At 49.1% G+C, this 23,935-nt stretch overlaps 2 protein-coding genes across 9 annotated transcripts; one reads left to right on the top strand and one right to left on the bottom strand.

Moving 5' to 3' along the window:
• Nucleotides 1–95: 95 nt before the first annotated feature.
• Nucleotides 96–5,542, bottom strand: mynn (myoneurin). Of its 6 annotated transcripts, none has more exons than XM_029145626.3 (10): nt 5,460–5,542; nt 4,834–4,875; nt 4,716–4,738; nt 4,147–4,420; nt 3,115–4,073; nt 2,766–2,925; nt 2,376–2,554; nt 2,180–2,272; nt 1,880–2,005; nt 96–1,791 (listed from the first exon to the last, which is right to left on the bottom strand). In XM_029145626.3, the coding sequence occupies exons 4-10, from the start codon at nt 4,410–4,412 to the stop codon at nt 1,352–1,354; spliced, it is 2,223 nt and encodes a 740-aa protein (XP_029001459.1). In that variant the 5' UTR covers nt 4,413–4,420; nt 4,716–4,738; nt 4,834–4,875; nt 5,460–5,542; the 3' UTR covers nt 96–1,351. The 6 variants fall into 6 exon arrangements, with proteins under 6 accessions (XP_029001459.1, XP_029001461.1, XP_029001462.1 ...); XM_029145628.3 differs by having other exon boundaries at nt 4,147–4,417; nt 5,460–5,529; XM_029145629.3 differs by having other exon boundaries at nt 4,147–4,253; nt 5,460–5,524.
• Nucleotides 5,543–8,978: 3,436 nt separating this feature from the next.
• On the top strand, nt 8,979–22,415 carry pld1b (phospholipase D1b). Of its 3 annotated transcripts, none has more exons than XM_029145614.3 (27): nt 8,979–9,086; nt 14,482–14,652; nt 14,728–14,891; nt 14,956–15,098; nt 15,175–15,286; nt 15,364–15,429; nt 15,507–15,565; nt 15,645–15,737; nt 15,817–15,969; nt 16,050–16,199; nt 16,535–16,618; nt 16,885–16,966; nt 17,110–17,220; nt 17,289–17,471; nt 17,551–17,740; nt 17,837–17,929; nt 18,587–18,715; nt 18,798–18,916; nt 18,990–19,103; nt 19,182–19,292; nt 19,373–19,461; nt 19,817–19,930; nt 20,089–20,138; nt 20,269–20,403; nt 20,571–20,724; nt 20,808–20,925; nt 21,036–22,415. In XM_029145614.3, the coding sequence occupies exons 2-27, from the start codon at nt 14,514–14,516 to the stop codon at nt 21,258–21,260; spliced, it is 3,180 nt and encodes a 1,059-aa protein (XP_029001447.1). In that variant the 5' UTR covers nt 8,979–9,086; nt 14,482–14,513; the 3' UTR covers nt 21,261–22,415. The 3 variants fall into 3 exon arrangements, with proteins under 3 accessions (XP_029001447.1, XP_029001448.1, XP_040926409.1); XM_029145615.3 differs by lacking the exon at nt 8,979–9,086 and adding an exon at nt 13,466–13,670; XM_041070475.2 differs by lacking the exons at nt 8,979–9,086; nt 17,837–17,929 and adding an exon at nt 13,468–13,670.
• Nucleotides 22,416–23,935: the final 1,520 nt, after the last annotated feature.

Below are 23,935 nucleotides of genomic sequence, written 5' to 3'. Positions count from 1 at the left end.
TAGTAAAAACTCAAACAAAAAAGTTTGCTTCAATTTAACTGAGCAAATAAAATCCACCAACTTGACATTATTGACGAAGGCCAACACTCACTGGATCGTGTCTTCTGTCCTAAACTTTATTCTGTTGTACAGTTTTTATACAGTAGTGAACATGTTATGTATTTCACATTTCTGTACAAGTAATGCAGACATTTAACCCAAATAAAATCTAATGATAAAAAGAAACCCATGGAACAAACTGCTACTAATGTTGTCTAATGTAGCGTTCTACCTTAAAACAAAACTGTATCACACTGTAACAAATCCCTTGGTTTTAAACAGACTGCGTCCATAAAGCCACCAGACAAACACCTGGATAAATATCATGATATTGCATGGTGATGAAGGCTCCAACAAATGACATCAGCTTTTAAAACAATGTCAGCAATAACACAGACGTGTCACTGCTCTGTCATTGGAACGTTAACAGTGAGAACTATATCACTTCCTCTTCAGTGGACAACAGACAGTGTGGGGCAGAGGTGGTTTCTGCTGCTCAGGGAATTATGCTGAGTGGTGAAGCGACACATTAGCAATTTATAAAACATTTCCAGCTTTTAGCGTGTTTGAGCCATTTAACAAGGATTATCAAGTAAAAGTAATAAAAAGCAGTGTTAAGTAACAAAATGTCTGAAGTTATCTTTTAGCTTCTGTCCAGGCAACGTTACTTATTTTTTTCATGCTCCTAGGCTCAGATTTGCTTTTTCTGTAGCATTGTAGTTGTAAAAGTCATTTTGAGGAACCCTGATCAATAACTGTAGTTACTTTGATAAGTGGGAAATATTTTAAAAAAAGCGTTAACATAAGTTGCAGCCCTAAAATAATCAGTGGTGTTATTGTTCTACTTTGTCTTATTGCCTTTTAATTTCAGTTTCCTGCTCTCCAAACCAACTTTCCATCCTGGTTGGCGTTTCGAACAAACACGGTCCAAACTGACTCAAAGGGAAAATGTGGCTGAGCTGTTTGTCACAGAAACTTATGACTCCTGAGAAAAGAAGCAGGTTGATAAAAGATCGTTTTGCTTAATTATGTTTTTTTTTTAAACAGTAAAACAACAACCAATATAATGATGGGCCAAGCAGAAAATAATATCTCATCACAGTCATCTAATAAATGTTTATCTTATCATAAACCACCTCAACTGGACCTGAACCCCATGAAAAGTGGTTAATAATCATTGACTGAACCGAAATCTTAGTGATGGATGTTTATCACAGACTGAACTTTTCACCATGTTTCCATATCTTCAGTCAATCCAGTGTGATGAGTTCCATCCTTTCTTCAGACTGTACGTGTGGTAACCACGGCGACCTCACTGCTGCGGAGGGTTGCTTTCAGTGGTGTCCACCGTCCTGATGATGACGATCTGCTCCAGGCTCTGAGCGGGGGAGGGCGGCGGCCTCAGCTGCTCCACCAAAGCGTGGAGGGTATCGGGGGTGATCGTCTGCTCTTGGTCCGCGTCAAAGGTCACCTGGTCTGAGGCGTTGATGCTGGGGTGAACCGGCTCTGACTTGAAGCTCTCGATGATGTCTGCGGTGGTGCCAGGGGGAGCCTCGGTGGCGGTGCTAGCATCAGTAGTGGTGGCGACGTCAGCTGTGACAGCTTCTGCAGCCGCCTCGGTGGCCTTGGGGTTGGGAGTGGCTGGCTCAGGGTTGGGTGGCTCTCCTTCCAGGATAGAGACCAAACCTTTGCTTTCTTGGGAGAGTTTGCTTTGGACAAAGGCCACAGGATGGCTTGAGGCCAGGAAGACAACTGCTCAAACACAGACAAACACAAAGTTAGCAAAGAAAGCTAAAACTGATTCTGTGCCGCTGCCCCCCTCCCCAGTAGAAAAGCTCACCAGCTCTGGCTCTCTCCTTGTGTTGCCGCACTTCATCAGCATGAGCCTTCTCCTGGTGTTTGATCATGTTCTTCACGCTAGCAAATCTGTTTCCGCACAGCAGGCACTGCACACCATTGTTCCCCTCTGCAGAAAGTGACGTGACACATGGTCTCAAAGGATGTCACTCTTTATGCTCTAAAATTAACCCCAGCACAACTGTTTCCTTATATTCCAACATTTTCTGGTATCAAACTAAAAAGATGCAGAAATATCCAATAACCTTTTAACTGCTTGAAGTATGATTTGATAAAATCTCACCTGGGTGGAGACGTCGCATGTGTTTCTTCAGTTCAGATGATGTCACAAAACTTGCATCACATTTCGGCTGCGAACATTTATACGGAGTCTCACCTAATAGACATTCACACAGATGCAACGTTATTAGCCTTAGTGTGTATAATGTAAACCCACACGGGTTCACTGATTCACTAATGCCAGGTTTAATCGACCCCACCTGTGTGTTTTCTTGCGTGAGCAATGAGTGAGGAGGAGACGGAGAAGGACATGCCGCACAGATCACACTGGTATGGTTTCTCCCCCGTGTGTCGGCGCTTGTGATACGTCAGTGTGCTGGACTGGGCGAACGCCTGACCGCAGATGTCGCACACGTACGGTTTCTCGCCACTGTGCAATCTGTAGAGAACACAGAAGGTCAGTGGATCGCACTGAAGCTAAAAACGTGGGAGGAGCGAGTGCTGCTTTTTCCCTCACTGTAACTTGTAACAATAGTTTAGTAGCAGCTGTAAAGACTACATGTATTGTTAAACACTTGAGCAATCTTTTCTTTTCAAGCATGACAATCGTTGTGTGTACTGTATATTATTAGACAAAGCAGGGCTCATACCTGATGTGTATTTTGTAGTTGGAGGAGGTAGCAAACTTGAAACCGCAGCGTTCACACGTGTACGGCTTCTCCTCTCCGTGGTGCATTCGGCGATGGGCGACCAGCTGACACTTCTGAGCAAAGCACTTGTCACAGTCGGAGCAACTGAACGGCTTCTCTCCTGCAACCACCAGCAGAGAGAAAGAGGCACTGAGTAACCTGAAGGAGCCCAACATCCTGCAAAACTTAAGGAGGTCTGTAATAAAATCAAATGCATAATCTGAATATCTAGTTTGTTCCATCTGCCGTATCTTAAAAGGATCAGCAGCAGCAGCAGCAGCTTCTGTCATCCACTTCAATAAAAGCTCACCTGTGTGTATACGCAAGTGTGTTTTTAGCTGGGTGGCTTGTCTGAAGGTCTTGGAGCAGAAGATGCAGACGAATGGTTTTAGCCCCTTGTGGATTTTCTCGTGTCTGCGAAGGCTGCTTGCATCCTTGAACAGTTTGTTGCACTCTGTGCAAGTCAGCGACATCTCATCCATTTCAGATGGATCTTGTTCTCCAGGTTCGACTTCGCCCTCATCGTCTTCAGCCCCCAGTGAGCCGCTGTCTTCTGCCTCCTCCATGGGGATCTTCCTGGGTCTCCCCCTACCTCTCCCTCTGCCTCGCCCTCTTCCCCGACCTCGCCCTCGGCGTCCGTCCCCGCTGCTCAGTCTCGGTTTCTTGGGCGGAGCCTCTTCACCCTGTGAGGGGCTCCAGTCTGCTGAAGTGTCTCCAAAGTCTTTGACGCTTGTGTCAGAATCTTCCAAAAAGGGATCCTCACTTGTGAAACCAGCTCTTCCTCTCCCACTGCCTCTTCCTCTGCCTCTCCCCCTACCTCTGTAGCTCTGCATTTTGTCGATGACATCAGCTGAGCTGCCAGGTTCCATTTCCTCGCCACTGAAGCTCTTTGGTCTTCTACCCCTCTTTTTGCCCTGTCCTCGTCCAGTGCTCTTTGGTGTTGTGGGGATGTATTCTTCTTCTTCTTCTTCTTCAACATCACCTTTCCACCCCTCTTCCAAATCAAAAATTTTCATCTCATCTTCCGGTTCTTTGCCATCCTTCTCCCCTTCATGGCAGTCTGCTGGAACGGAGATGATAGACAGGGCAACTGGGGAGTTGGGGCTTCCAGGAGAACCAGGACTGGGAAGGGACATATCTGTTTCTTTATCGGTCTCTGACTGGGACGTTTTGCTCTGCTCAGTCCAGTGGGGCGTTTCTTCTAGGTACTTTGTTGCCTCAGACATTCCCAAGAACACAGCTGCTCGGCGTACAGCTGCTTGCCTGGTGCTGAAACCAGAAAATCAATTATTTTACTTTTCTGAATATATTTTTTACAGAATTTTTAAACAACACTGCCTACCTGCTAAGGTTCATTTGTCCTGTGTAGATAAACTCCAACAGCTTCTCCAGTGCATATCGGCTGACCTTGTCAGGGTCCAAGGTTGTGACATCTTGACCTTTTTCAGCCTGGGAGGAAAAGTACTTGCTGAATGCAGCCAGGATGTTGCGGTGAGCTCTGAACTCCACATCTTTCACCATTATAGTTATGTCACAGAGGAAGTCCATCTCCCGCTGCTGATGTAAACGCTGTAATAGCAGCTTCCCATGGTTGGTGGCATGAGCCATGTCTGCTGCTGTTTAACAATTATTTCACTGGTTAGTAAAACGTGATTCAAGTTTTATGATATAAACAATGTTGTTTGGTTTATTCTGTTTAAGTTGTTGATGCTAAAAATGCTTTAATCTAAAAAAACAAAACACTTGGGATGATGAATTTAATATTAGGCTCATTGAAGAAGTTTGTGAAATCACAAAGGAAGCTGAATAAACAGAAATTGGTTGTTAGTTGAAAACACATCTTTTGTTTTGATGTTTTTGTGCCAACAACCATTTAAACTACAAACTATTTTCAGACAGAAACACACTAACCTGTTGAAAGTCCAATGTCTGGGCTATAAAATAATCAAGGGCGAATAATTAGTTGTCACATCAAATAATCTTATAAATGACCTTTCTCTCTAAATGTGACTATTTTTAAATAACTTACTCTCAGTGTGCCAGTGGTCCTGAGAAGTTCACCTCCCGTTACCTGAAGGTTATGCATGAAAAACAGAGTATTAAAACGTGGAAACGAGCATTAAATGAGGATGGAATGAGTCAAAGCATGCGTTTAAGTGCTAAATGATCATTTAATAAGACATAATCCTTCAACAGCAGCCTTGACAGGTAAGATAGAGAACCGATTTTGGAAAATAAAAGCTCCCGCCGCCTTTACGGGTAGGCCTCAAGGTCTGGCTAATGCTAGCAACAGCGTCGTAGATCGATTAAAATGACCTTTGGCGTTTGTTTGCTATTTCACACCAATTTCTGAACACTTAGTAAGTCCTACAGACCACCTCGTAGGTGGTTGCAGCTATTTGGGGATCGCCAAGAGCGGATATTTTAGGAAGCTAAAGCTAACTTGTTTGGTTGTGCTAAAAAGCGCGGAAAACATTGTGCTCTTATTTCGAAGGTTTCGTGCTTTCTGCCGGCGGTGTCGACGAAGTTGGCACAAAATGCTAAAAACGTCTGTTTCGCATGCGAGTTGTCCAAACAGTTCATATGCTGCAATTAAAACGCCATTTAAGAACATCAGGTAGAATCAAAGCAAAGTAAATAAAAGCAGAAAAGTACCTTCTAATATCCGTGATCTCCAATCATTATCCCGTGACGTTGTGAGATCCCGCGAGACTTTGCCGTCTATCAAAGAGCCTTACTAAGGTCAAGAGAAGGACCACCGCGTTCGACAACGGACGAGAGTCAGATACGAGAGTCAGATACGATTGCCATCTGCAAACATTTAATTTGATTAAACCAACTGCAGTTAAAAGATGTTTTAACTTAACTTCGTCAAAGCATAGATGATATACCTTCATGCTACACACAATATTCAATATTTGCATTTACAAATTGCAGATAAACCTCAACTTGCCGTTTCATAACAGTGTAACATCATAATTTGTTAGTGTCAACAACTCTATAGTCTTTATCTCATTCTGTGGACGACTAAAGTAGTGACTGCTATAAACATATTATTATTGAAAGGAAGCTGGTAATAAATAACTTAATACACCTCTAACATGGTTCCTCATAGCTTTGTTAAAGTGTGTTAATGAGTCTGATAGCCTCCAGTGTGTTTCCTTTATCTTTCTGGGTTCGTTCGGTGTTTTCCACTGAAGCCCTCTACCTGCAGAGGCATTTAAAGCCCTGCAGGGATCATGTAATGGGAAGGTAACAGACTTGAATATTGCATGATGTCTCTCCACATCTCTACTTATTTCCCTGCCTAGAGGTTTGCTCCTGTTATTATGCTGCTCCATTATCGATTGCTTTGCTTTAATGCTCCTTGACTTTCCCACAGATTCAATCACGTTAAAACCTTCATAATGTGAAATCTCAACTCCTCACAAATGAGTCCTGCCTAAGAAGCATTATGTTATATTGCTGCTTTTCAGAGCCATCCATAAAGCTTCTCCCCAGGCTTGTACAGGAAGTAGCATCCTGCAGCCGTACTTATTGTTGACAGGTAATGAAAGTTTCATCATGTGAATGGGCCGAAGCACTCAATGACCAAACCTGAGCAAACCTCTCTGCCTATGCAGAGGGAAATGTGGAGTTAATGTCACCAACATGTACAATATGTATTAAGGACTCGACTCAGGGAATCAGCTTTTTAAAGTAATCACTTCAAATGCACTTCAGGAATGAGCCCGTAGTTCTCCCCATAGAGGGATTAGAGAACGAACAGAACCCAAGAGCCAACCTGCTCCTGAACCTTTATACAAATATATTTTTTTCTTGCTGGAAAGATTAAGTTGATTTTGTTATATCTAACAGAGGTAACTGAATTAAATGGTTGAAAAAAGTAATGCTAAAAAAGCCAAACAAGGAACAGTGAAGTGAAATGAATTGCTTTACTGTGAATTCCTCCATGACTGTTTCCACTACACCCGCTGGGCCACTCGTACCTGTTTAACCTGTATCGGCCAGTAGAGCCCGGGCACTAACAGTGAACAGGAGACATGAGCCGGAAAAAGTTACATGGAAGTTGTTGATGTTACAGTTATACACTATCAAGGAAGATACAGGTAAAATAAAATGAACAGGTGTGATTGGGAGAACAGGTCTGAGAGAAATGTTTCCTTCAGGAAAAGAGAAATTGTTTTCTGAGGTTAGGATGATATTTATGAATGAAGGCCACAACTCAACCGCAACCAGTAACGACGAAAGGCTGAGTTCTTCATCTTTGTTACGGGAAGTACAAAAGCCAAAGCTGTCAAACAAGAGAGTTCAGTCCCAGTGAACGGGACGTGCTGACCTTTCCTCACAGCGGCTTAGAACTGATCCATCGTCGCAGGCAGCAGTCTGGCCTCAGCTCAGACACACAGTGACAACCACATCCTCCCAAAATGTTTAGATGCTGTAGAACCTCAGCATAAGCCAAATGTAACAAACTCCATGTTTGATAAAGTTTGACAAAAACGACTGAGAACGCACATTGAACACTAATATAGAAGCAGCACTGCTATTAATTAATATAATAATAATTTCTATACACATTTACCACAAACAAACAGACTAAAATGCTGATATGTGAATATGAGCAGACTCTGTGTCCCTCAGAGCAACGCAGCGCTCAGTAGTAAAGGTGTGTTTGCATTATTGGCCGTAGATGCTGTATCTCTCTCTGTGGCTGCATTGTTCCACTACTAAGAAAAGAATAATATGCAAATGATGAGCTGAGGTGACGCTGACCACGACACCAGATTAGGGCGACAGAGGCTCCTGGTGCTTTAGTAGAAGGCAGCTGATAATGAGTCAGACGGATGCTGGGCTGCAGCTCCCTGCTCCAGCTGTGCTGTCAGCATCTGCAGTGTGCCGTGGTGTGGGGGTGAACGAATGCCTTCAGGCTCCGTGTGAATGTGCGTGGGCGGCAGAGTGTGTTTGACTATGAGATAACATTCAGCGAGTAGCTGTGTATCCAAGGAGGAGGCTGCAGACGTGGCTCAAGGAGGGAAAGCACTCAGTGTTTTAATTTGCAGTCGCTGGAACCTGCGGTTCATTCTGTTTTGCCAGCTGGGCTCAGCTTCACACAACCACGATGAGAAAACATCGTGTTTTCTGTGACCGGCTGCCATCTGCTATATTTCCTGGTTTGTGCATATTTCCAGCTGCTAATCCCGATGTTGACTCATCAGTGCAGGAAGCTAATTTTACTTCCTAATTATTAAACAGCGGGAGCCCCAACAGATAAATGACCATCAACAACAACACCACTGGCACAATAAATGAAAAGGTGACCACAAACAGCAGCTGCATCACACTGATTTGGGTTTGTCTTGTTTTTAAGTCGGGTTTTTAGTGTTACTTCTGTCTTTTATTTCTTTTTTAGTTCTTTTGTGTCCATCTGTGGCGTAAACTACGGTCATCAAGCAACTTAAAATAGTGTGTACAAAAAATGCATATTGTTGTCATTTGTTTGTGATTTTGTCTGTTTTAGGTCTTTATGTGTGTTTTTGGTGCTTGTTAATATATTTCTGCTCTTTGAATATCATTTATTTCGTTTGCGTCTCCTTGTGGCCGGGCTCACTAGTAGCTTGTAGAGGCAGGTTTGCTCCTGAGCAGAGTTCTGTGATCTTCTGTTCTGTCACAGCGGATTCTCGGGGACAGCGTTTCATGTTCTCCGACCTGAAACACAGCAGGTTAATTTGTGTCAGGCGTGGTTTGCAGAAGAAGCCTTTTTGCGATGAGCTCAGTCGAGCCAGACGCACAATATCCGGGTTTTACCAAAATAAAGCTTGTGTTTCGCAGGATCTTTAACGTACAGCCTTTTTCTGTTGTCGCTACCGAGTCATTTTCATTTACTGCCCAGTCATGCTGATTAAATGCGTTATAATATGGTAATAAAGGTAGTTGTGTGATCGCTATATTTCAGTTTCATTTATGCCCCGTTGTTCAGAATATCAGCTGATCTGAATATTGCTTTAATCAAGTGACCACTCACAGTTTATGAACTATAAATTCAAAAACTAGAAACTTAACAAATATTAAAAAGCACCGATGAAATAGAAAACTAAACGTCCCTCGTCTGAGCAAAAACAAACGTCTCCTTCTGCGCTGGAGAGTTTTATTTTGAAGTAAACCTACAGGAACCCTGGTCGTTTCCGCGGGCTTGACGGTCCGGGTGGTTTGTGGCTCCTGCTGGTTTGCGCTGCCTCCACACAGTCAAACCGCTGGCCGTTGTTCAGTTCACATGCGGAGGTAAGAGAAAGCTTCACACTGGCCCACTGACCCGCCTGTTTTCTCCGCGTGTGACACTTCGTTTGGTGAACTTTAAGCTTATGTTGTGGCTGCGCAGGTGCATAAATTTGCGCACAATTGCGCGTAAAGTTTGTGCGTGTTTGGTGATGCGGTGACGACGTTGTGTGGGTTTTTTACTACTGGGACAAGATGACATCCGTCCTCCGCGGCATCCGGCCGGGCATCCAGCTGTTGATCGCTGGCCTGCGGTCAGATCGGAATGTGACCCAAACCACGGAACCGAACCGCGACCAGGGGCGGGTTCGTGGATGTTTCTTCAGAGGGGTCAGACCTGTGCCGATGATCGGCCGTCAGCTGCAATGACTGTCACCGCGCGCTTCTTCCGTTTTTCAACCCCCACGCTGTAGATTGCAGTTAAGGCAAACACAAACCACTTCCTCCAATCACACATTCATCACTTTATGTGAGAACTCGCCGTCCAGTCGCGTTTAAGAGCATGACGGGACGCCTCTGTTTGTTTTGTATCAGCTGGTGAACGTGTGGCCTCGCAGTGGCAGTAGCAGGTTGACTTTGAGCCAGTGGTTTTATGACCAGACTGTCCGGCTGCTGCTGTCAGATCTTCTAACTGGGCACAAGGATCTTTGAATGACAGGTTGTCAACAGAAATGAGTGAAACTGGCCTCAGCCTCCTCCGATGAGAGTGAGCTGCTCATGTTGAGGCGTTTCCTCCCTTCGTGGTGTTTGTCCTTGTCTCTGTTTGTCTGCGTTCTTCATATATCTGCATGTGTGGAGTGTTTTGTCTTGCAGGTCTTATCATCTCATGTGACGTTGTCAGAACATCCACCTCCTCCTCCTCCGTGTGTTTAGAGTTAGATCACTACGGTCTGAAGAAAACAAGCTCCGTCTGACGAGGATGAAGCGATTGGAGTCTGGACAGATGTTGGGTTCAAGTGTCTGCAACGTGGCATGGTGATGTGTGACTGGGCTGACTCAGGCTCACGGGTTTAGGTCCAGTATTGTTACACAGTGGTTAGATACTGTATGTGTGAGTTTAGTATAAAGGCAAACACACCCTCTAAGTCAATGAAGCACTCCCCTGCTGTGGACGGGGTGTGAGAAAGCCAGAGGATGGGTAATAATCACCTCACGTCAGGCTGGGAGCACAGTTCACGACGAGTTGGCTCCATTTCTGAGCGAAACCAGGTGAGAAAAGCTGCAGTGAGGAGCCAGAGGCCAGAACCGGTCCCGAAAGGAAGCAAGGAGAGAACGTTCAGCTTCTTCCCGTCTGCGCTGACACAGTGTGACGGCCCTCGGGGCAACGAGAGTATAGAGATGACAGGTTGAACTGTGTCCTCGTGCCTTTAGCCTCATTCACCCCATGTTTGTCATTCTGACAGTTCTCACCATGTGGATGCTTCATGGAACCTTATGAGGAGTTTACATTCTCCACAGTCATGAACGCCGTGCAGACAGAGGCCTGAAACTGGCTGCGTTCAGCTTCATCCAGATGTGACCTTACTCCCAGACTCCAGCTTCTCCGCTCAGCGGCCCGCTCTAACCCTGTGGAGCTGGGTTCTTCTTGAGTCCTGAGTCCTGGTTCTGGTTCTGGTTCTGTTGCTCGCCTGTCAACACCTCAGTGTCCACATGTGGTCCCAGATCTGAACCTCTGGTCAGATCAGACTTCAGGCGGTTTTTGCTCGTTCCTTTTTTATATTTCACATGTTGTTATAGTTCACAACTGGAAAAATAATGACTGAAAATATCATCATCATCACTTAAGGCTGCACTCAGTCAGATTATGAATAGGATGTATTTATCAGATCAGTGTAGAGTCACTGACAGGAGGTCTTCATGTCAGCGAAGGAATTTCTTGCACTGATTTGATTTTGACTGTGACCTCGTGTTTCTCGCTGTTTTTCTCCTGGAGGGGATTTCATTGCATTTCATTGTAACTGGATTTATGCTCCAACTAATCAGAGCCAGAACAGACGTGCTTGTAAACAGCAGCTCGGCTGCTTGGTGGCTTGTAATGTGCTGCCTCTAATAAGAACGGCTGCACCACAAACACTTTCAGATTTATTTCCCGTTGGGTTTGATTCTGAGAATAAGCATTAAGCTGTGAACGCTTCATTTCTGGCCAGACTTGATTCATGGTGATGGAGACGTTGAGGCCTTTTAGTTCATCCCAGTCCGATAATGTGTTTGTTGAGCTGATCTGTGTTATTGTTATCTGCCAACAGTCCGTTGATGATGAGGCGTGTTTTGGTGCTGAATGCCTGGAATAAGTGGAGCATCACGGCAGCGTGCTGGTTGGACCTGAGACCCATTGTTGTCTCAGCTTGTCTGTGGAGACGTCGCTGTAACAACCAGCCGTGACCGCGTGTTCCTCACCTGCTGTTACAGAAGGAGTGCGTGTGTTCTGGGTGATGTGACCCGACCCGCTCTGGATGCGGTGTGGGCAGAAACGGAGGCTGAGCTCCAGAAGCTTGTTGCTCTTTATCGGCCTGAAGCTCGTGATCGATGCCGCTGGTCGACACCTGATCACTGATCTCACGTCCGGCTGAAGCGCGGGGCCTCGTTTACTTCCTGAGACTCAGGCTTTTAGCTGTAATCCTGTAATCTTCCTGCAGTCGTCTAAGAGGAAGTCACATTTCAGCTTCTCGACGTGAGTCTTGCTTCGGATCAAACTGACGGTCGAATCCTCAGTCGTGACTCGACATTCCTCTGCGTCAGAGTCATGTATCTGTGTTTACCATCATAGGCACTATGTGAGAAGTGTTTTTTCTGGAAACATGAGGTGCAGCCAAGTTTGTAACACTGAGAGTTGATTTTCCTGCTCCTCAGTGGATTCAGAGCAGGAAGCAGAGTCTGACAGGACCTGGACCTCATCGTATCAATGAGTCTGTACAGGTGTCAGGACAGCGCTGCTCCTCGGTCTGTTGCTGCAGTAGCTCTGGTGAAAACCTGTGTGAATGTGCAGCATTGGTGTTTCAGGAATTTGAGTGAGCTCATGGTTAAAAGTTCCACTCGCCAGCTTTCAGTTCGATTCCATTTGAAAAAGGGAAACCCTGAGTTCAGGGCTTGTGACGAGGCATTTCCCGCAGCTCTGGATCGGTTTCATTCACGAGCATTTAGTCATTAATAGTTTCTGCTGTTGTGATCACAAACCAGTCGCCTTGTTTGATTTGTAGCTCTGGGTGGATGTGGACAATCCTCTGTGTGATGTCCTAACGGGGCCTGGCTCCGCCTCCATGGTTGATGGTTAATTACCAGTATGGCAGTCATCGCTGGTCACCAGGTGGCGGCGTGCTGCTGGATCGTACCGACTGGAGTGTGTCCTGCTGTGGTCGGTCGCGTGTCAGGCAGCTGCAGTCGCTGTGTGGTTTGGCTTCACGTGTGCTCTCCTTCCTGGCCTCCGGCCATCTTCCCACTGCAGCACAATGGCAGCCGTGTGTTAGGATGAAAACCTGTTTGTTCGGGGTCTGGTTTCAACACGGAGCCGTTTGCCTTTAAAACTCGCTGAGCTCTTGTTTATAAAGAAGCTCCACATGATAATTTCCCCTCTAGAGGAAAGCATCTGCTCCTGAAGTGGACAGACTCACACGTCTGAAGGCGAGAGCTCAGTCATTAAGCTGCCAGAGGAGGAGGACCAGCTCTGAGCGGCCTCCTCCACACACGAAGCTTCATGGAGGTCGTCTGACACTGGTTCAGTTGAAGACAGTCCACTGCGGAGCAGCATGTGCTTGACTGGTGGCACTGGTCTGGTCATACTGGCCTGATGATGCTGTTCTGGTGGTACTGGTCTGGTGATACTGGTGTGGTGATGCTGGTCTGATCATACTGGTCTGGTGATACTGGTCTGTTGATACTGGTGTGGTGATGCTGGTCTGATCATACTGGTCTGGTGATACTGGTCTGTTGATACTGGTGTGGTGATGCTGGGGTTTTTGCTCAGATAAATCTGTGTCCATGTGAAAGCCCAACCGGCTCTGTGAGCGTTGGCGTGTGGGTGGGAGTCTGAATGCTGTGCTGCTCTGGAATGACAACAATGAGTCCCGTCGGGGCTGGAGCTGCTCACATGCTCCCACAGCGTCAAATCAGTTGTGACTTTTGCTCACACTGCCGCAGCGTTACAGGTCAACCCATGCTGCCTCTCACGGATCCACCTGGAGCTGGGTTCCTCGCGTTTCAGTGCTGCTGCTTTGTTTCCACTGCAGCTTAATTAAATAAAAGGAAAAGCGTGCGTCAGTGTTGGAGGTGATGGACGAGTCCTCGCTTAAGGAACGCCAGTGACCCCTTTAACACAGACAGGAAGCTCCATGCTGCTCTCTGATTGGCCGGCTCTTCAAGCCTCCCTTACCAATTGCACCTCCTCCCCTCCCACCGCGTCCTGTGCAGCTCAGCCTTCACCCGATGAGTCTGTGCTGCAGCTACAGTTCGCTGTCAGCCTCCAGACTGTCAGCTCTTCCACCTGGTGCTGGTGTGAGTCTGTGTGCAGTTTTTAGCAGAGGGACAGTTAAGACGCTGCTGATGATGGTGGCTAAGATGAAGAGAATGGGCTTCCCTCAGCCTCCACAAGCTCAGGTCAGTGGATCTACTGTCTGGACCTGTTTATAGTTCACCTGAAATTCACCAAAGGCTTTTTAATGGGAGGAGAGCAGACGAGCACTGACACAGTTTACGTTCCACTCCTTCGTGTTCGTGTGAGGTTAGTTCTGATAACATTCTTCTGTCAAGAGACAGGGACCACACAGAACCCGGGGCAGTATCATCATAGGCTCAGTGTCGTCCACATTCATTTATCTTCAATTCCTTCTTCTTTTTACTTTCCTGAATGACCAACTTTCACCCAGCTTTCATTTCTCCCTCAGTTTGGAGACAACTGTGTCTGTAAAGGCTAGAGCGTCTTCCTTCTCAATGGTTGCTTGTGATGTCGGAGGAAGTGAAAGCAGACAAACCACATTCACACCACAATGAACAAAACCTTAACTCTCTTCTCTTTGAAGTGTGTTTTTTATTGATTAACACGCTTCATTGGCCTTTTTGGCTCCTTTTTCAGTCTGGCTGCCTCGGATCACATCAGCTGGGACACTAATCCAAACAACAGGATAGAGGGACGGGAAGCTGGATCTTTTCTAACCACGTTGGCGACCACAGGCTTTGCCACTTAAGCTGAATCAGAAATATGAAAGTGAAAAGTAGCAACAGTGATAACAACAATGAAGGAATAAAAATGTTGTCTGTTTCGGCTGGATTTGTTTGAATCCTGAGGTGTTTGGCTCCTGTCCGCCCTTGAGTTGTTTACTAAACAGGAAATGTGGCTGATCACGTTCTACCGTAAAGTCTGACTGAAAAATAACTTTGACCTCCTCCCTCTCCTTACCTGTCTCTCCAGGTGAGCCCTGGGCTCCAGACTGAGTGTTAGCAATGCTGCGGCAGTCGGACCCGAGCTCCAGCACCCTGCAGCTGGTGGCCAACGATATGACCGGCATCATGGAGAAACTGGACACCCGTGAGCTTGACCTGGGAGATGGAGACTACGACACCACGGACTCCAGTGCTCCAGGTGTGTCAGCAAGGCCATGGTCTCGCATCAGCTATTGGGTTGTTTTTGCCTTCACGTTCATTCTCCTTCTTTTAGCGGGGCACTTGTCTTTCCAAACCATCTACCACACGGTGGGTTTCAAGGACCCTGAAGCCAAAGTGTTCCTTTCGTTACCCATCACCGCCAAGATCCTGGAGGTGGAGCGGTTCACGTCGGTTCAGGACCGCTTCAACGTCACCACCCAGAGGAGCGTCAACAAGGTGAGACCAAATCAGTGGCCGTGGGTAAGTCAGATCATGAGTGTAACCCCGCGTCTGTGTCCAGTCGATGCCGGCGGTGTTTAAGATAGAGCTGAAACACGGCGAGTTCACGTGGGTGGTGAAGAAGAAGGAGAAGCACTTCATGGAGCTGCACAAGGAGCTGAGGACGTACAAGACCTTCATGAAGCTGCCGCTGCCGTCGCGCAGGTAAACACAAGCTGGATGCAGCTCAGAGCAGCCGTATTGGCGTCAACTGACCCCACGACCCTCCTCCTCCCTGCAGCCACACAATAAAGAGGAAGACAGTGGCGAGGAGCGGTGAGGGGCAGATCCCCAACCTGCCCCGAGGAGGAGGAGAGGAGCTGGACAGAGAGGGGCAGGTCTCCAGTCGCAGGGTACGTCCCCGTTCACAGCTCTGCTCAAGTCAGATTTGTGGATTTGTGTTGGGCTGATTTTTGTGCTTTTGTTCTAGAAACAACTGGAGGATTACTTGAATAAGCTGTTGAAGATGCCGATGTACAGGAACTACCACGCTACGGTACGAAGCAGCGGGAACGGGGCCATTGGGTCGGGCTGTTAGGACGGAGGTCTCACTGGTTCTGTTCTGCTTCTCAGATGGAGTTCATCGACGTGAGTCAGCTGTCCTTCATCCACGACCTGGGACCTAAAGGCCTGTAAGAGCCGCTCGCTGTCGCTGACCACTCGTAAAAAGGCTTTTTCAGGTGGAAACCACCTGTGTTTTGTATCTTGTAGCGAAGGAATGGTGCTGAAGCGATCCGGCGGCCATCGGATTCCTGGAATCAACTGCTGTGGGCACAGCAAGATCTGCTACCGCTGGTCCAAACGGTCGGTTTGCCCACACGCTCTGTGATGGAGGGGCCGCTCAGAGTCCAGGCTTAACCTTTGTGATGGTGTGTGAGAGCAGGTGGCTGGTGGTGAAGGACTCCTTCCTGCTGTACATGAAGCCGGACTCGGGGGCCATCTCCTTCGTGATGCTGGTCGACAAGGAGTTCGGCATCAAGATGGACTCCAAAGACACGGAGACCAAACACGGCGTCCGCGTCGACAGCCTCTCCAGGTCCGCGATGCCGTCAGGTCTTGACCTGCACATGTGCTGTTGTGGCTGGTTTCGATTCATCCCCTCCCGTTGGCCCTCAGGTCTCTGGTGTTGAAGTGCAGCAGCTACAGACACGCTCGCTGGTGGGGCCAGGCCATCGAAGGCTTCGTCAAGAAGCACGGCTCCGCGTTTCTCACCGATCATCGCTTCAGGTCCTTCGCCAAAGAGAAGGAGAACATTCCTGCCAAATGGTAACGACTGTGTTATTGGATTTATTAATGCTTAATGCACCATGGTTTACACAGAACGTATGGTGGGTTCCCATCCCTGATGGGCCACCAGAGAGAACCCATGTAGGAACAGAAAAGGTAAAGTGGAGACGAGGAGGATGAGCTTTCAGCTTGTATGAGTCCGGCCGGAGTAACCTGACACAAAAAGAAGGAAAGTGAGCCTGGCCGGCTCATCAGCTGTCCCCCGCTGGGCAACACTACACCGTCTGAGACAGATGAGTGTGTGTGTGCATGAAAAAAGTATCATGACTGGGATTGAAAGTAAGAGTCTGACCTGCTCTGGTTTTCATCTACAGGTACGTGAATGGGAGGACGTACATGGAGGACGTGGCTGATGCTCTGGAAGGAGCCAAGGAAGAAATCTTCATAACAGACTGGTGGTGAGTGAGTGAGTGTGTGTGTGTGTGTGTGTGTGTGTGTGTGTGTGTGTGTGTGTGTGCGTGTGCGTGCGCTGCATTTGCACTTGGCTTCACCTCCAGAGGAGCTTTTCTGGTCAAACAGATCAGTTACAGCCTGAGGCTTAAACTACTGTTACACTAGTACAGACATGCGTATCAATACTACGATCTGAAGGGCTCCATGCTTTGCCTGAGTGCAGGCGTGGCATCATGTCACATGCTCCATAAACTTAACTTCTGCTGGGCAGGTTGAGTCCAGAGATCTTCCTGAAGAGGCCGGTGGTGGAAGGCAACCGCTGGCGCCTGGACTGCATTTTAAAACGCAAAGCGGTGAGCAGCCGACCGCCACCACAGACACTGACCTCTGACCTCATTGTTAAAAGCTGCGTCTTCACGTGTCCAGGAGTCACGAGGGTCTGGGTTGGTTGCACTGTTGTGTAGATAGGCCATGACAATGCTTTCTGTAACCATAGCAACAAGGAGTGCAAATCTTCGTGATGCTGTACAAGGAGGTGGAGTTGGCTCTGGGCATCAACTCAGGATACAGCAAGCGGACGCTGCTGGGCCTCCACCCCAACATCAAGGTGCGTGTGGCATTCACTGACCCATCCACCGCGTCGTCCTGCGCTCGCTTATTGCTCGTGTCCTGCAGGTCATGCGTCACCCAGACCACGTGTCGTCCACCGTGTACCTGTGGGCGCACCATGAGAAGATCGTAGTGGTGGACCAGTCGGTGGCCTTCGTGGGCGGCATCGACCTGGCGTACGGGCGCTGGGATGACCGGGAGCACAGGCTGACGGACATCGGCAGCGTGACGCTGTCCAACCTGGACCAGGTCTCACACACTCGGCACTGGTTTCCACTCAAACCTGTTGAAACCACTGGTCTGCATCACTATGCCTTGTCACCTACAGACCAGAGCCGCTCCCTCCACCAGTGCAGAGCCGGCCAGCGGCAGGGGCGTGCTGACGGTGTCGGACTCGGTGGAGCAGCCCAGACTGAGAGGCCACGGCAAGAGGAAGAGCCGGTTCAGCATCAGGAGACACCTGCAGAAACACGGGCTGGCCCAGGCCGACAGCGACAGCGACCTGGAGGCCGAGGACAGTGAGTAGACGTCGTGTGGGAGGAGGCTGCTGCCTGCTCTCAGAGCGTAGCTTCACCCTCTGCTGCCGTGTCCGTGTCTGTGGCCGCTGTCTCCAGGTTGGTCCCACAGCGTGTCCAGCCAACACAGCCTGATCCCCGGCAGGCTGGCGGAGCTGAGGGCGGCCGCTCCCGTCGGCCAGGGTCCGGCCGGTGAGTGGAGCTGCCAGCTCAGTTGCCTGCCAGTGCTTCTCTGTGGTTGTGGTCCTGACCCCTGGACCTTTGGCTCCCTGAGGGGGTCAAAGGTCGGCGACTGTCGGTCATTCTGATGTCTGCGGCTTGTGGGTCTGAGGACCGCCGCTGTTTGGTTTCCAGGCTCTTCAAGCTACTGATGAACCTGAGGCAAACAGCCGTCCTGTAAACACTGCACCTCATAGTTTCCAACTCGTGGGAAAACGCGCTGATTTGCCTGATTTCCTGGTCTGTTCTCACATGAGGGACGCTCAATCAGATGCAGCTGTTAGGCAAACTCTGCATCGGTGCGTCCTCTGCTCCGACCTGGAAACTCTCTGGCCGCTTTGTTCCAGCTGTTAGTCGGCTTCGCCCAACGCAGCAGCATCTCTCCCTGACGGCATCAGCTCCACTGCCAGGTTGTCAGAGGATGATTTATTTACCAGTGGGAGCTGGAGTGGAACACGTCTGGTTCTGGTTCTGACGTGTTGTTGTATTGACGTGACCAGCTGGTTCCTGCATGTTGCTGTGTGTGATTCCTGGGCTTCCTGGAACCAGATGTGGACCTGCTGCCCGACCTCGTTCTGGCCCGGCCTGGTTCTGGTCCGGCCCGGTTCTATGCTGAGTTTGTGTTTTCAGGAAGCGGGTCGATGCGCAGTCTGCACACGGGCGTCGGTGAGCTCTTCGGGAACACGCGCTTCTGGCACGGCAAAGACTACTGCAACTTTGTGCACAAGGACTGGATCCAGCTGGACAAGCCGTTCGATGGTGAGCTCGCGATCGGGTCCACGGTCGGGTCCACACCCGGTGCCGAAGAACCGTGTCTCACCGCCCTCTTCTGCTGTTTCAGACTTCATAGACAGACACGCCACTCCCAGGATGCCGTGGCACGACATCGCCGCCGTGGTCCACGGCAGAGCGGCTCGCGACGTGGCCAGACACTTCATCCAGCGCTGGAACTTCACCAAGGTCAGAGGTCACGGCAGACGGACGGGTCGGTCGTCTTCTCTGAGTCTGACTCCTCTCCATCTTTCTGTCTCAGCTGGTGAAGCCAAAGTACAACAGTGCGTCGTTCCCGTGTCTGCTGCCCAAGTCTCACACCACGGCAGGAGAGGAGCAGTACCAGGTACCGGACAGCGTCCGGGCCAGAGTCCAGGTCGGTACCATGTCGCTGTGTGACCTGAGCCTCAGCTCTTCCTGCATCTGACCTGCATCGCTTCCCTCCCGTCCTCAGATCCTCCGCTCGGCCTCCGACTGGTCCGCCGGCATCAAGTACCACGAGGAGTCGATCCACGAGGCGTACGTGCACGTCATCCAGAGCAGCCAGCACTTCATCTACATAGAGGTCAGTCAGGAACGCGGGCGTTAGGGCCGACCTGGAGCCAGAAACACCCACACAAACCTGCTTCTTGTCTCATCCCTTAGAATCAGTTCTTCATCAGCTGTGCAGACAACAAGCACGTTTTCAACCGGATCGGAGACGCTATCGCTCAGCGCATCATCAGAGCGCACAGGTAACGTTAGATGGAACCACACCTGGTTGTTTAATCTGCACACACACCTCTTTATATGTGCACTGTGGCTTATCTGCAGCTGATTGACCAGAAGCACGCACACACACGACCGACAGATGTGCACACGCACACGCACACACGCACACACACACACACACACACACACTGCTGACAGATGGGAGCCCTTTTCTGTCCACAGTAGCTTCAGATGATTGATAAACACTCAGTCGACTCCTGTTTAAGTGTTTGATAACACAACAGCATGAAAATGACCTTTGACCTCTCTCCGTTGGGATTTCGGCCTTTAGTGTTTTCTTTCCTTGGTGAGCTATTTGTTGGTCTGTCTGTGCCGTAGGGAGGGGAAGCGGTACCGGGTGTTTGTGGTGACGCCGCTTCTTCCAGGCTTTGAAGGAGACATTAACACTGGGGGCGGCAGCGCCATCCAGGCCGTCATGCACTTCAACTACAGGTGTGTGTGTGTGTGTGTGTGTGTGTGTGTGTGTGTGTGTGTGTGTGCGTGTGTGTGTCCATCTGTTTGAGTGTGTCTGATGAGGATTAAACCGGAAGGAGCCTCTGGTCAGTGTGAACAAGCCCATCTTCTCACACGGTGTCTCTCTACTCCTACAGGACCATGAACAGAGGAGACCAGTCCATCATCTCCCAGCTTAGGAGGGAGCGTAAGTCCAACGAGGCGTTCACTGACCCTCTGTTCACTGACACTGAAACTCAGTGATCTGAAACTAGAATTGCCTGCAGTCATCGCTTTGAGCCTGACTCCATATTGAAACCTGTGGTTGTGGTTTCCAGTGGGAGACCAGTGGATCAACTACATCTCCTTCGCTGGTCTGAGGACTCACGCTGAGCTGGAAGGCAAACTGGTCACAGAGCTCATCTACGTTCACAGCAAGATGATGATCGCCGACGACAACACGGTCATCATCGGTGAGGCTCTAGTCTGTTAACACATTGAATCGCCATCTGCCTCGTAACGCATCAGGAAGCCACGTTCAGATCTAGCTGTGTTTTTCATTCCCATCATTGAAGCTGCCGGTTGTGGCGCTGCGGCGCCCCCTGCTGTCCGTCGCTGGTCTCACACCTTCATGTTGCAGGCTCTGCCAACATCAACGACCGGAGCATGCTGGGAAAGCGGGACAGCGAGGTGGCGGTGATCGTGGAGGACACGGAGCTGGTGGCCTCGGTGATGGACGGGCAGACGTACCAGGCCGGAAAGTTTGCTCTGCAGCTTCGCCTCGAGTGTTTCAAGTACCAAAACCTGCTGATAATGTTTGATGTGACGACGCTGTCGCTCACCAGGCGCTTCCATCTGACGGTCTCTGTCTCTTCAGGATGATTCTGGGCGCCTTCACGGACGCCTCCATCGACGTGTCCGACCCCGTCAGTGACCAGTTCTATAAGGAGGTGTGGATGACCACCGCCGCCCGTAACGCCACCATCTACGAGAAGGTGGGTCTGACGCCACTGGGCCTTTATCTGAGCGTAATAAACCTCACATCAGATTCACTTTCCCGTTCCCGTCGGACCCCTCCCCTCACCGTCTCCTTCTTGGCCTCCAGGTTTTCCGCTGTCTCCCGTCCAGCGACGTCCGTAACCTGCTGGAGCTGGAGGTCTACCTGTCCAAGCCGAGCCTGGACAAGGAGGACGCGGCCCGCGCCCACGAGGAGCTCAAGAAGATCCGCGGCTTCCTGGTCCAGTTTCCTCTTCAGTTCCTGTCCGAGCAGAACCTGCTTCCTCCCATTGGCTCCAAGGAGGCCATGGTCCCCATGGAGGTCTGGACCTGAGCCGGAGAGAATCACGTGTGCGTTCAAGCGCTTCATCGTGCGCTGATGTCTGCTCTAGCGCCTCGTGGAGGCTGATCCAACAGCACGTACAGTTCAGCACCAAAACTGAGTGTGAAGCCTCGGTTTCTCCACTGCCGCTGAACGCACCATCCATGAAGACGTCACCCTAACAAAGAAACAGAGGTCCTCTATCACTATGCAACCTCTCAGCTCTGACTCTGAGGATGAGGGGTTGCCTGACGTCTGACGTCTCCAGCAGGTTCCTCAAACTGTTCTCGTCTCCCAGTCAAGTGCCAAAGCAGATGAAAGGTGGTGAACTACTCTCCTGCTACGGTGGAGTCAACGTCAGGCTCTTCTTTCTAGCTCTTTCCACATTTAATTGTGCACGTTTGTTATGAAGCTTTTTCATGTGATGTCAGGAAACGCAGCGTCCAGCAGTTTGCATTGGTTTACTTGAAACTTTTGTTGATCCAAGTGCAAAAGGGTTTTAAAATTCAGCAAACAGATGTTTCTATGAGTTTATTTTTTTAACTAGTGAAATTAATTGTACTGAACAGTCTATGGTTTATTTAGTCCATGTTGTAATGGTCACAGCTAATGGGACACAAGTGTTCAGGTGATTAATATTGTGATTAATACTTTAGTTTTCTGTTTGCAGTTTTATAAGTTAAGAAAACTTTAAGATTCTGGAAAGAAAACAATTTGTATAAAAAACGTTCCAGAAACCAGACGTCTGTACTTTGCTTGTTGGATGTTGAATTTCCTGGCGTGCCCTGAATGCAGCGCTGCTGTTATCCTCCGTGTCTGTGCTAAACCGCTGGCTCACAGCATGACAGCAGCTCGAAGCATGAACGTCGCTGATGCTGAACTGGGCCTGTGGTCAAGCTGCTCGCTGCTGAATGCACCTGAGACGCCTCCTCCTGTTGTGCATGAATGACTGGACCTGACCTTGACGTGCTCTCGACCTCCCTGTGTTTCTACCTCCGTCTCCAGTGTTTCTTTAATCAGTCTGCTCCTTAAACCTGAAAAACCCAGCCGTTGTGTCTTTTCTGTCTCTGATCTGTGTCCTTATGAAAATGCACTATTTGCACAGATTGCATCATGTATGATGGTGAAACCATGCAACTGAAGGAATAAAGGAAGTCAGTGAAACGGCCTGAGCTTCTGCGTCTTTACTCTGTTTTTCTCTAAATGAGACGCATTCGTCGGTTTATTATGGCAGCATTTATGTGAGTGGAACCTCCCGCAGCTGAGAGACTCTGAAACTCATTTTTCAGCGTTTTGAGCAGAGCAGCGTTTTGTAAAGGCCACAGGGACGTTTGACGTTTTGAGTAATGAAGCGCTGTCTCTTGCTCCTCTTACGTAATCCCTGAACCTTCCCTCCTGCTTTTCTCAGGTTGTTCTCACAGTGACGGTGGAGAAGCAAACGTGTTGTTTGTGAAAGGGGACGGTCCTCGCTTCCACGTTCGTCCCTGCTGCTGTTTGTGAGCGACACACCGGATGGCGCCACAGACACGGTGCGACTCCACAGCAGCAGCAGCAGCAAACCTCCCTCCTGGAGCAAACCTTCCAGTCCACATGTAAAGATGGGAACGTAGTGTGAACTCCAGCTTGTTTAGACGCATACATCGTCCTCTCATTTTGTGTGAATTGCTCATCAGGTGGAACTGTGTGTCGTTTCTCCCCTGAAACGCTGCGTAGAAGACGTTTGAACCTGCAGAGGCAGATTTGTTGCTTAGAACGTGTGTTAGGGGGGTTTCAGCTGTGTCACTACGGCTTCCTGTGAGTATAGAGGTCAAAGGTCGAGGGTTGTTGTCGCTGTTGCTGTACTAGTTCAACAAGGCTGAAGTACATTCACTCAGGTTTAAGTACTTGCTTTTGGGACAGCACAATTTCAGCTGAATCCTGAGCTTTTCTGTTCCCACCGCCACCGAGGGCTTACTGTAAATAATGATGTCATCCTTTCCCATGAACCACTTTGTTCTACTTTGGCACTTTGCGTGGCTCTCAGTGGCCCATCGCCTGCAGCAGCAGGCCCAGTAGGTTTGTGTTCAGATGCCAGGCGCTGATAGCAGACTTAATCCTGGGTGTGTCCTGCAGGTTGGTGCAGCTTCCTCCACGGCTGAGGGCGGTGACAGCGAGCGCTGTGCTGTCAGACGTGGGCCCGTGCAGGTAGGACGCACCTGGTCGGGGGCAGGTATGCTCTGCATTCATTGGGTTTGAGGACAGATGACGTTTGGGCTCCAGGAGGAACCAAGGCTCGAACTGTCTACAACCGTCAAGTGAAAAACCGAAATGTTCTTATTGTGGTTTCAAATGTATTTTCTTTGTAATACCCCATTTTGTGAAATGAGCCTCAATACAAAATCAAACATGTCCTGTTGCAGCAATGGTTTAAACCTGTTTCTCTGTATTTGTTTGAAGTAAATTTGACATATTTTTGTAGCAGCATTTGTGCACATGCATCAGTGATTGTTATTTCTCTGCGTCCCATGCCCACACTGGACCCAGGACCCATATGTCACCACCTAATTGTGCTTTGATGTGACACTTAGCCGTGAATGAACGTGGATCGGTCCCTCGTGGGTCTTAAAGGCCGTTGGGCAGCGGAGGAGCAGGGTGGTCTCGTGCTCGGTGGGACCGTGACCCGCAGCCTGGAACCTGATTCATTACCA

This window comes from Betta splendens, chromosome 4, assembly GCF_900634795.4.
Source record: "Betta splendens chromosome 4, fBetSpl5.4, whole genome shotgun sequence".
Classification (NCBI taxonomy): domain Eukaryota; kingdom Metazoa; phylum Chordata; class Actinopteri; order Anabantiformes; family Osphronemidae; genus Betta; species Betta splendens.
Note: the sequence above shows the minus strand (reverse complement) of the source record. Positions and strands in the feature narration are given on the sequence as shown.

Coding starts and splice junctions, on each gene's coding strand:
- pld1b (XM_029145614.3), top strand. CDS start 14,514: ATGCTGCGGCAGTCGGACCCGAGCTCCAGCACCCTGCAGCTGGTGGCC. Junction 15,099..15,174: donor CTGCCGCTGCCGTCGCGCAG/GTAAACACAAGC, acceptor TCCTCCCTGCAG/CCACACAATAAAGAGGAAGA. Junction 18,917..18,989: donor AGCGCTGGAACTTCACCAAG/GTCAGAGGTCAC, acceptor TTTCTGTCTCAG/CTGGTGAAGCCAAAGTACAA.
- mynn (XM_029145626.3), bottom strand. CDS start 4,412: ATGGCTCATGCCACCAACCATGGGAAGCTGCTATTACAGCGTTTACAT. Junction 4,074..4,146: donor GGACAAATGAACCTTAGCAG/GTAGGCAGTGTT, acceptor TTCTGGTTTCAG/CACCAGGCAAGCAGCTGTAC. Junction 1,792..1,879: donor CAAGGAGAGAGCCAGAGCTG/GTGAGCTTTTCT, acceptor GTGTTTGAGCAG/TTGTCTTCCTGGCCTCAAGC.